Consider the following 11,842-nt stretch of genomic DNA (forward strand, 5'->3'; position numbering starts at 1 on the left):
CATTAGAATGGCAGTACCCCGTGTAGAAAATGGTGTACAGCTGCACTATAAGTTTAGCTGGAGGCGTTGGAGGCCAGTGTGTTTCAGTGATCCGTGTTTTCTTCCAGTAGGATAGGTATATACATAGATCAGAGTAACTTTCCGTAACTGTCTAGGGTGGTGATAGCTCTCTGTGATGGCAAAAATAAAATAAAATCTAAGATGGTTTGCACTCCTGTAGTAAAGTCCAGGGAAGTAGGGCTCCATTTTCACACGCTCTTATCCCTCGCTGTAAGGCTCGGGCGCATCCTAGGTGCTATTTTTCCCTCCTGGAATCATGGGTAGTTTCATCGCAGCTCATCTCTTTCTGTTTGTCTCATATAGGGCTGGTAGTTCAGGACCATTCAGACCCCATGTTCAGTTCCTATGCCTATAAGTCCCACTACCTACTGAACGAATCAAACCGTGCTGAGTTGATGAAATCACCTATGATTCCTTCTTCGTCAGCTTCCAAAAAGAAATGTGAGAAAGGTAATCACTAAAATAGTTTATTTCTTGTTTTTGTTTTTTTGCATTTTCCTTTCTCTGTGTGTGTGTTTAAATGAAGGGGGGATTGTATGCCTGTCAAGCACTGCCTGTTGCTTTTGGTAGATTCTGCCTTGGTGGTTGTGACTGTGTCTTCTTATGGTAACAAAATTGTTAAAAAGGGGCTTAAAATAATTCTGTCGTCACAGAATTTTACCTTTCTCCCTGAGTCAGTTTTCCCACATTGCAGAGATACAGGTTATTAAAATCAAGAATTTTACTTAACATAACAGACTGTTTATTTTACAGGCAGTTCTCATTCGCCTGACCTAGAACTGTCATTCATGTTATCTTAGGACAGTCATGGTGTGGTTTGTCATTGCCTATACGCTAACAAGAAAAACTATTTAGGAAAGAAATCCAGGGTAGCAGATACTAGAAAAGATTGTTTCTATAACATATTCTTGTTGTTTTATTTCTTAAATATTACGATGCTCTGAAAACAAGTGTCCTTCCCTTAGGAGAGAAGCTGGGGTTAAGGGCAGACCCCAGATGCTAGATGTTGAAGGTTAGCCCAAACAAATTACTGATGGGTTGTTTATTCATAAAGAACCATGAGCTAAATGTCTGATCATATTCTCTCAATCAGTGTTCTGTATGCAAGAAAATTTTATCTGTGCTTAACTTGCCATAGCCTGCTTATGATAGAGGGGAAAGTGAGTTCATGTCTGTGTGGGAGGTTGTTATCCCAGAAGAAACACCTGAGTTTGGAAGGTATGGATAGGGCTTTTGCTTAATATATTTTCATCTTGATCTGAGGTTCAAATTCAGAATCAATAAAGAAAAATTCATCATTCATGCCTAATAAACCATGTATCAGGCAAGCATAGGTTTTTATTAGTGTTTACTATTTGTGTTGCCTATTTCATGTCTCCTTGCTCCTTTGTTGGCCCAAGTGGCAACTAATAACTGAAAGATGTCTGAGTGAGGTGATGAAAGCCCACTGGGAGTATTGGAGAGAGGATCGGCCTGTGGCCGGGCTGTTCCCTTTCTGCTGAGGTCAGACTACATCGCCTTCTAGTGATGCTTATGCTTCTTCCCAGGAGGTGAGCAGGGGGCTGCCTTCTTCCTCAATAAAGCAGAGTTACTTTGTCCACACTTATAAAATGAGATGAACTCAGTTGTTGTTTGGTTTCCAGCATTCAGTATTGACATCAATTTAAATGATTTTGAGCCCTCTACTTCTCTTGAATGATATGTTTCCTCTCTTGGATCTGGAAAGCAGTTTTTTGTTGTTGTTGTTGTTGTTGTTTTGGTTTGTTTGTTTGTTTGTTTTGCATAGCACAAAGGAAGACCATTCATATTTTTTCTTTATTCGTATATATTTTGAACATCTCTATCATGATAGTTTTCACTGGCTCTGGCTCTGTATTTCCTCTGAATTAAGACTGAAAATTTAGGACCATTTACATTGACAGTGAGCATTGCCAGCTCGACTTCCACAGTGGTGCTAATAATCACGTGTCCTTTAAGGCTATCTACAAGACAGGACCCCCTCTTGATTGTTCCTTTACGATGGACTTAAACCATTCAAGCGGCTAATGCCCAGGATGGAAAAGTGAAGCACTTCCTCCCCTTGATGCCTGCAGTCAGGGGAACAGTGCGATGACTGCAGAAAAAGATGGCGGAGGAAATACGGTTCTTGGGCTGTCCCTGGTCGTGCGTAGGTTCTCCTTCTGTTTTCATGCAACAGTTAGAGGTTGAGAGTCCAGGAAGACAGGATTTCTGGAGCTCTGTAAGAGGCTGGATCGTGTAATCTGATCAAGTTATAGAGAGGGCTCTGAGTCTCTGCCTGTGAGACTTCGCATCTCTCCGCCTTGTAAGCTGCAGAAGTGTCGCTCTTTGTCTTGAGTGTTCAACCCTTCCTGTCCCTTGATGTTCGTACTAGAAATACCTAACCATCCCATTTTTATTTGTTTGCATTAAAAGTATTATTCTGTTTGTCACACCTGTTTATGTGTCAACCAGGGAACATTTTAGTCTAGAAAGAGAGGACTTAGTAGGAGCCTGAAATGATGTGTCTGCACATTCTGCTTCATTCTGCAACGAGAATTACTTAGTTTTGTGCTATGAAACAGTGGTTCTCACACTTAAGTCAGAAATCTAGATATAAAAGAACATTTTCAAATATTTTTGGAAAATTAAGAGAATTACATACTTATACAATATAGAGTTACATGAGATTTATTTGGCTATGACTTTAACCGTTCAACATAACAATACTGTAATACTTGCTTTGCTTTTGGATCATAGTCTCCAGCAGCCCTGATTTCTTTGGTCAATACAAATAGGAGAGCTGGGCACGATGGCGCATGGCTGCAGTCCCAGCACTGGGCACAGGCAGCAGGATCACCAGGGGAGTGTGACTACATAATGAGGCTGTCTCCAAATAAAGGTGGCAGAAAATAGTTAAAGTTGAAATGCAAGTTTGTTTTTGGTTGGTATGATTTTGAAAAGATGGGTCATAACTAGGAGGCAGGGTGATGGAGCCATTGCGAGCCCCTGCGTGACTGTCTGTTTTCACCAAGCAGGTGTAATCATCAGTTTGGGGATCTGGGTTCCACCTTCATGTTCTAAGAAGAAGAGAAGTACTGATCAACTTATTATTTTCGTTCTTGACTGATTTTATTATAAAGGGATTTAGTTCATTGTGGCAGTGGATTAAAATACAAACATGATTATTGCTTTTCTTCTTTGCTTGGAAGAACGAAAGAAAGCTATTTGTTTGAAAACTTGCTTTCAAATCTACTTGGGTTAAAGAGTTTCTGTGTCTTTTATGATGTTTTAGCTAGCTTAAGCCTGATTCCCCAGTTGCTCGTATTCTAAAGGGTGCAGCAGTGTTTTTGGTCCTACTTAAGGCTTCGTATTTCTAGCCGCTGGAGTCCTAGAAACGGGCTGTTTCATTTGTTTCCTATTGTAATGCATCAGTCTGGATATGACTCAATCAATCCCTTTGTCTTCCCCATTTGAAAAAAATCGCATGTACTTAAAAGATCCCTTCCTCCTTTCCTTCTTTCTCAGTTCTAAGACTCTGTTTGTTTCCAGGCGGGAAGCTGCTCTGCTGCGAGTCGTGCCCTGCTGCCTTCCACCCAGAATGCCTGAGCATAGACATGCCGCAAGGCTGCTGGAACTGCAACGACTGCAAAGCCGGCAAGAAGCTGCACTACAAGCAGATTGTTTGGGTCAAATTGGGAAACTACAGGCAAGTTTCCTAAGGAGAACCTTACAAATAGGAAGTAATACTGTTCTGAGCGGGTTTGTAGTCTGTATGCAGTGCGGGTGACATACAGGCAGAGACAGGCGTGGCTCCCTGAACAAAAGGGGCTGAAGGGAAATTGTTCTTAGGGGATTGGAATGGTTATGTTGCGCTTGGATTTTTGCTTTTGTTTGTTTGCCTTTTTCTTTAAGAGTGGGGTTTTTTACTTTGTTTTTAGGTTCTGAGAATTATTTTATACTAATGAATTATATACTACTAAATTTTGGAATGAAAGAATTTACATGGAGAGTAGAGAATATGTTTTCTTTGTATCTTAGTTTGTTTATTTATTTATTTATTTATTTGTTTATTTATTTATTTATTTTTGGCTTTTTGAGACAGGGTTTCTCTGTGGTTTTGGAGCCTGTCCTGGAACTAGCTCTTGTAGACCAGGCTGGTCTCGAACTTACAGAGATCCACCTGCCTCTGCCTCCCAAGTGCTGGGATTAAAGGCGCTTAGTTTAATATTTATTTTTAACTTCTTTTTCTAAACATTTGTGTATTGAATTATGTGTATGGATGTCTTATTGGCCTATATGTCTACATATCATGTGTGTGCTTGCCTGTGGAAGCCAGAAGAGGGTATCAGATGCCCTGAGACTGAGTCTCAGACAGTATGAGCTGCCATTGAGTGATAGAAATTGACACAGGTCTCTGAGCCATCTCCCCAGGCTTCTAATTTCTACTGAGAGCAAGAGTTTATAGCCTTGTCAAGATAGAGCCATTTGATTCTCTGGTTCTCAAGACAGGGTTTATCTCTTTAACAGCCCTGATTGACTTGGCTGGCATCTTACGTACAGAGATCTGCCTGCTTCTGCCTCCCAGATGCTGGGATTAAAGAAAAGTGTGCCCCACCAGGGCACAGCTAGGTTAGTTGAATTCTAAACCAGGCCCATGTGTTCAAATCGCCCTAAGCTTTGTGGAAAGAGAGTGCTTTAAAAAAAACAAAACAAAACAAAGAAAGTATGTCCTCTAAAGAGGGAGATTATTCCAGTAAGAGTCATTTGTACTTATTTATTTATTAAATGGGGCATGCATGTATCACAGCACAATTATAAAGTTCAAAAACAGCTCTCAGGAACCAGGTCTCTTTTTCTACCATATGTGTCCCCAGCTACACCTGGGAGGTCAGCGTTGGCAGCAGCACCCATCTATCTACCTGCTGAGCTACCTCGCCAACTCAAGCATTAGTTCTTAAAGGGATGAGAACAGGGGCTGCAGAGATAGTTCAGAGCACTTGCTGCTCTTTAGAAAATCTGAGTTCAGTTCCTAGTACCCACATCAGGTGGCTCACAACCTCCTGTAACCCTGACTCTAGGGGTTCAGACATTCTCTTCTGGTCTCACACGTGTTTACACACATAAAAATAAAAACATCCGCTAGACAGTGGTAGATCATGCCTTCAATTCATATACATAAGAGTAAATCTTAGAGAACATCATTGCATGTTTACAAATGCGAGTGTGCACACACGTGCCACAGTGCGCAGGTGAAGGTCAGAGGACAGCTTGCAGGATTCAGTCTCCTTCCACCCTCTGGGCCCCGGGTCTGGGATCAATCAGACCATCTTCACTCCTTGAACCATCTCGTGTGTGTGTGTGTGTGTGTGTGTGTGTGTGTGTGTGTGTGTGTTTAAGGATAGATCTGGATACAATGTAGGTCTTTTTTTTCCAGTTTGGTTGTATGGGTGCATTCTCTCCATAGGTTAGCCTGTAACTCGTGCTTTTAGAGTACTGAGATCACATGTATGGCTCACCCTACCCTGCCCTATACTGTGTTCTTAATATCTGGGGAAACATACATCTAATGTCAGTAGTCTCCAGGACAAGCTCATAAGGGAGGGTATTTTTTCTACCTACTCTGTGCTCATTAAGACAAATTGATTCCGAAATGCTAACTGACACGGAACCTGGCGCATCGGATCCAGAGGGTCAGGAAGTGCTGGTCTGCATGTCGTGTTGTTCTTTCCCCGGCAGTGGCCTGCTCTCAGAAACAGTCCTTCACCTGGGAAGATACTAAGTCAAGTGTGGGAAAGTAAGGTCTCTACAGTTAAAACGGACTGGGATCATATTAATTAACAACCACGTTCCAGAGCTGGAAAATGGGCCCATCGTCCTTTTCTTATTAGACATTATAACTGATACATTTGTGATAAATATTTTATATGTTAATCTTTTAAGGAAAGAAACCAAATAAGGCAGCTTGGACCTACTTTGCTTAGCCTGTGTTCACTACTTCACTAACCATTAATAGTTATTTATTTATTTATTTATTTATTTATTTATTTATTTATTTATTTATTGTGTATGCAGTGTTAGTTTCCATGTCTGCCTACAGGCCAGAAGAGGGCACCAGGTCTCATTACAGATGGTTGTGAGCCACCATGTGGTTGCTGAGAATTGAACTCAGGACCTCTGGAAGAGCAGCCTCTGAGCCATCTCTCCAGCCCCCATTAATAGTTTTCTGTGTGGTAGTTTTTTGGGGGTTCTTTGAGACAGGGTCTCCAGGTGGTGGTGGTGGCCTCTGCTTTTAATCCCAGCACTTGGGAGGCAGAGGGATCTCTGTAAGTTTGAAGCCAGTCTGGTTTACAGAGTGAGTTCCAAGACAGTCAGGGCTGTTGTTACACAGAGAAACCCTGTCCCCCCCCCCCAAAAAAAAGCAAGTATTGTATGGTTTTACAATCTGAGTCTGAATAAATCTTGAAAATATAAACCTCTTTCTTTCCTTCCAATCTGTTAAGAAGAGTGATTTTTTTTCACTTTCTCACTTTTGTTTTCAGATGGTGGCCTGCAGAGATCTGCAGTCCCAGGTCTGTGCCATTAAACATCCAGGGCCTTAGGCATGACCTGGGGGACTTTCCCGTGTTCTTCTTTGGTTCTCATGACTACTACTGGGTTCACCGAGGCAGAGTGTTCCCTTATGTGGAAGGAGACAAAAGCTTTGCTGAGGGACAGACTAGCATTAACAAGACCTTCAAGAAAGGTAAGTTGGCCGTGCCCCATGCTTTTGGTGACTCAGAACTAGCACTCCAGTGCGTGGTTCTTGAATCCCCTTCTTTGCACCTGAAGTTTCTGCCTCTTGAGAATATTCTCCAGGCATCACAATTTTACATCCATAAACTTCCCATGGCATCATGCCTGGGTTTGAGACACATAAAGCAAGGAACACTGCTATGTTTGAAGTGTCTTTAACCAGGTAAAGCAGGAGTGGAAAAGTCTTCCCAGGGAGAGCCTGGGGCCTCTACAACATGACAGAAATCTGCCTTTCTGAGGAAGGATAGACGATATTTTAGATAGAACATCTAGGACAGGGTTCTCAAGTAGAGTCACTAAGAGACCTTTGTCATTGATGTAGGTAGGACCTTTGCTCTGAGGAACGCACACAGTATAGTATTTGATAGGTTGTATCCTAATTTATTATTAAGTCTATAATGGTGGTGACTGGTGATTTTCAGGATGTAATTTTAAAAAGTAACCCCCGGGCGAGATGCAGAGCATCTCTAAGGTGGTAGGGTTTAACGTCCTGCCCTACGGTGTGTTTGCATTTGGGTAACGGCCTGCTCGCCTCTTGTCAGCACTGGAAGAAGCTGCAAAGCGTTTCCTGGAGCTGAAAGCACAGCGAGAAAGTAAGGAAGCTCTGGAGATGGAGAAGACCTCAAGGAAACCCCCTCCCTACAAGCAAATCAAGGTGAGCAGGCCCTCCCCGACCTGTAGAAATGTTCTCTGACAGTCCGTGTCTCCTTGGGAGACTGGTAGTTCCTGTGGCTGCAGCAGTGGGAGCCCTATCTGTGGTACTAGGAGGTGGGTCTTTGGCATTCTTTTCTACACCCAAGAACCATGACTTATATAAAATTCCATTCTGTGCCTAGCAGATTATCTTGCAACCAAATGAGGAGATAGATCTTTAGCCTCTCTATTCCAGAGACTTCGTAGATGGCTTATTTTCTCTTAATTTCAGGTATTAAATTTCTTTCAGCCTATGGCAAGTGAGAATCAACATCACATTTAACACTTTGGTCTAGTAAATAGACGTGGTTGTTCCTTCTCGTTTATTCAGGAGACGTTAAGATAAAGAGCTTTGATGCAGGAGTGCCAGTCGCCCACAGCTTGCTCACCTGTTCTTTTTCCTTTCCTTGCGCTTCTGTCCCTAGGCTAACAAAGTAGTAGGAAAGGTCCCAATCCAGGTAGCCGACCTGTCGGAGATTCCCCGCTGTAACTGCAAGCCTGCGGATGAAAACCCTTGTGGCTTGGAGTCGGAGTGTCTGAACAGGATGTCGCAGTACGAGTGTCACCCGCAGGTGTGCCCTGCCGGGGCTCGCTGTCAGAACCAGTGCTTCACAAAGAGGCTGTACCCCGAAGCAGAGGTCATCAGAACGGAGCGGAGAGGCTGGGGCCTCAGGACCATGAGGAACATTAAGAAGGTAAAGTGTGGAGACCCAGCTCAGAGCAGGAGGGGCCAGGGCCTCTGTCTTTTAGGACTCTTAGTTTGTGTCCCGACACTGGGACGGAAGCACAGCATTTATGACGAAACCTGAGCCTTCTCGTGGAGTTAAGAATTTGAACATACTTCTTATTGCTTTTCATGGTGGATGGACATGTTAGAGAAGTAACATAATAAATTATGTTGATTATACACCGGGCAGAAACTAGAAAACTTAGAACTCGTGAGCCGTAAGTGTCATTAACATACACTGTGACAGTAGTCCGTTGTCCGCATCCACATAGCCAAGGCTTCTTAGAGACCTAGGCTTATCTGTAAAACAGTAGAAGCAGTTGGGGTCTTTAACATATATAACTTATTTTTATTTTCATACCTTGAGACAGTTTTTTTTTTTTTTCACAAGAGTCTCCTGGCACAAGAAATAGATAACAATTGGAGAAATATCTTAAAGCCAAATAGCTTAAAAGAAAGACAAAACTCTCTAGTAGGCTCTACTGAAGTAGTGGTCTGAGATGTTAGAGCGTCTGAGGCTCTTCTGAGGCTCTTGTCAGAGATCAGCAGTGGGGAGGGTGGCGCACATTGTTAATTCCAGCAGAGGAACAAGGATCTCTGAGTTCAAGGCCAGCCTTGTCTACAGAATGAGTTCCAAGGCAGCCAGGGCTACATTGTGAGACCCTGTCTCAGAAAAAGGAACTAACCAGGAGCTGGAGACCTCAACAGTTAAAAGCACTTGTTGATCTTGCAGAGGGCCTGAGTTTGCTAGCACCCACGTGGTGGCTCCCAACCATCCATAACTCCAGTTCTAGGGGATCGGATGCCTTCTCCTGACCTCTGGGCACAGGCACATGTGATATACATACATACATACATACATGCAGGCAAAGCAGTAACACACATACAGTGAAAACGTCTAAGAAGTGAGGGAGGCTGGAGAGTTGTGACGGTGGTTGAGTGCTTCCCTCTCTTACAGAGGACCAAGGGACGGAGCAACTAGTGGACCTGGAGAGTGGGCCAGACACGAGGTGAGATAGGTAGCCCAGGGCTCGGTCTCAGTGAGCACCTCAGTCTTCTTCAGTGAGTAAATAGTTACTTCTTCAGTGAGTAAATAGTTAAACAGGTGGCGGTACGGCCACATTGAGGGGTCCTACCAAGACAGTAAAGACAACTGAAACACAACTTGAGTAATCTCTGGAGGATTGGCCTGAATTATTATTACTACTACTACTACTACTACTACTACTACTACTACTACTATTATTATTATTATTATTATTGCTAGTCCCATGGCTCTAGAGATGGTTTAGTGGTTAGGGGCACTTGCAGAGGACCCAGGTGTGAGTCCCAGCACCCACACAGAACTCTGAGCTCCAGTTCTTGGGTGTCTCATACCTTCTTACAGCCTCTCTGGGCACTGCACACACATGGTGCACTCATAAACTGCGTGCACACACGCGCACACCTATACACATTTATCTTTGGGCAAAACATTCATACACATAAACTAAGAAAAATCTTTAACTGTTTTATATGTGAGTGTTTTGTATATGTATGTGTTTGTGTTGTGTGCTGCATAGGTCAAAAAGAGGGTATTAGATCTCCTGGATCTAATAACACATCTTTAGGAGCTAGAGAGATAGCTTGTCAGTTAAGAATGTTGACTGATCTCCCAGAGTACCATGGTTGGATTCCCACAGCCACATGGCAGCTCACAGCCATCTGTACCTCCAGATCCAGGGTATCTGATATCTTTTCTGGCCTCACAGGGCACCAGGCATGCAAGTGGTGCACAGACATACATGCAGGCAAAACGTCCATACACTTAAATAAATAATTTTAGAAACCAAATCTTAAAAAAATAATTCTCACCGGCAATGGTGGTGCACACCAATAATCCCAGCACTTGGGAGGCAGAGGCAGGTGGAGCTCTGTGAGTTCAAGGCCAGCCTGGTTTACAAAGCAAGTTTCAGGACAGCCAGGACTATTACACAAAGAAACACTGTCTCCAAAAAAAAAAAAAAAAAAAGGTCTCAGGCTGGAGAGATGGCTCAGAGGTTAAGAGAACTGACCGCTGTTCCCGAGGTCCTGAGTTCAATACCCAGCAACCACATGATGGCTCATAACCATCTATAATGAGATCTGGTGTCCAGAACACTATATACATAATAAATAAATTTTTTTTAAAGTCTCAAAAGGTTACATATTATATAAATACATTTATAGAGCATCCTTAAATGACAGAATTATACTGATGGATTAGTGTTGGACAGGAGTTAGGAAACCAGGGTGCTGGAGTGATGGAGGATGTGTGTGGCCATTAAAGAAAACCTCAAGACATCCTGTGGTGCAGGTACAGTCTTCAACACGATTGTATGGTAGCAGGATTCCATGTCTGAGTGCGGTGTGTGTGACACCAACGGTTTTCTAGTTACTGCTGTGTTTGAATTTGTAAGATGTCACTATTGGAGGAACCTGACTGAACAGTGTAGAGTTTGTATTTTTAGCTTTCTGCAAAAATACTTATTCAAAATCTAACGATTGAAGAGCAGACACCTGCCCTATCTGCTTCAGGTTCAGACTTCTTCCATTTCTCACCCCTAATAGCTACCACCTCCGCAGCTATAAACTATTAAAAGGTTGCAATAATAGTGATGATAATGGCTTCGGAAGTTGGGGTTGGCCTTATTCTAAGAGCTAGTGACATGCCACAGGTGCCACTTGGGACTATAGAAATAATAATGCTATCCACAAGAAAAGACAAGCACCTGCACAGGAATAGTGCCAGGAATAGTGCCGCCCAAATGCCCGTGAGTAAGTAACAGCCGTTCATTTCCAGGGGTGAAGTAGTGTGTATGTGTGTGTGTAAGATCATGTGTACCCATATGTGTAAAAGTCCGGTGACAAGCCAGGTATTGTTTCTGAGGTGCTTTCATGCCTTTAAACATGTCTTAGCAACTTGGGGAGGAAAAGGTTACTTTAGCTTGCAGTTGTAGTCAAGGCAAGAACTCAAGGTAGGACAGCTGCTTATGCCGCTCCCCACAGCTCAGTCAGTTTGCAGTTCTTTGTTTTTTTCTATTCTCCAAAGCTCTGGCTGTCCTGAGACTCACTGTGTAGACTGAGTTGCTTCTGCCTCTAGGGCACTAGTGTTAATGGTGTGCACTACCACGGCCTGGGCAGCCTGCTTTCTTACACCACAGGACCACCACACCAGCCATTAGCCAGGACTTACCAACACGTGATATGATGGAAGCATTTTCTCTTTTGGGGTTCCTCTTCCCAAATAACTCAAGGTCTTGTTGAGTTGCCCAAAGGCCACTAGGTCATAACTGCTGTTTGAGATAAAGTTTCTCATTGGCCGCGTAACTGGCGTTGAGCCCCAGCCATGCGTCTGGTCCTCAGCTCCCATCACCGTCACTAGGATTTCAGGATCTGCCATTGTGCTTGGGCCCTTAGTTATGGAGATCTGAGCTCAGGTCTCCACATTTGTGGGGAATCCCAACTGAGCCAGTTTATAGCTCTGTTGTTTTTACATTTCCACAGAGCTTGCCTGAAGTGACAGGGATGACACATGCACTTCATTTCTCT

The 11,842-nt window shown here is 43.2% G+C and overlaps 1 protein-coding gene across 4 annotated transcripts in view; it reads left to right on the top strand.

The window, feature by feature from the left end:
- The window catches only part of Nsd3 (nuclear receptor binding SET domain protein 3), a 101,054-nt gene that overhangs the window by 79,803 nt on the left and 9,409 nt on the right, over nucleotides 1–11,842 (top strand). For 3 of the 4 annotated variants that reach the window (XM_050146760.1, XM_050146759.1, XM_050146761.1), the window contains exons 15-19: nucleotides 364–510; nucleotides 3,610–3,766; nucleotides 6,600–6,802; nucleotides 7,395–7,507; nucleotides 7,971–8,240. In XM_050146760.1, coding sequence (XP_050002717.1) covers nucleotides 364–510; nucleotides 3,610–3,766; nucleotides 6,600–6,802; nucleotides 7,395–7,507; nucleotides 7,971–8,240 — 890 coding nt within the window. The remainder of the gene's footprint in view (nucleotides 1–363; nucleotides 511–3,609; nucleotides 3,767–6,599; nucleotides 6,803–7,394; nucleotides 7,508–7,970; nucleotides 8,241–11,842) is intronic. The other variant, XM_050146762.1, reaches the window with a different exon arrangement.

This window comes from Alexandromys fortis, unplaced genomic scaffold (genome assembly GCF_014885135.2).
Source record: "Alexandromys fortis isolate MF-2015 unplaced genomic scaffold, M_Fortis_MF-2015_v1.1 scaffold_55, whole genome shotgun sequence".
In the NCBI taxonomy this organism is placed as follows: domain Eukaryota; kingdom Metazoa; phylum Chordata; class Mammalia; order Rodentia; family Cricetidae; genus Alexandromys; species Alexandromys fortis.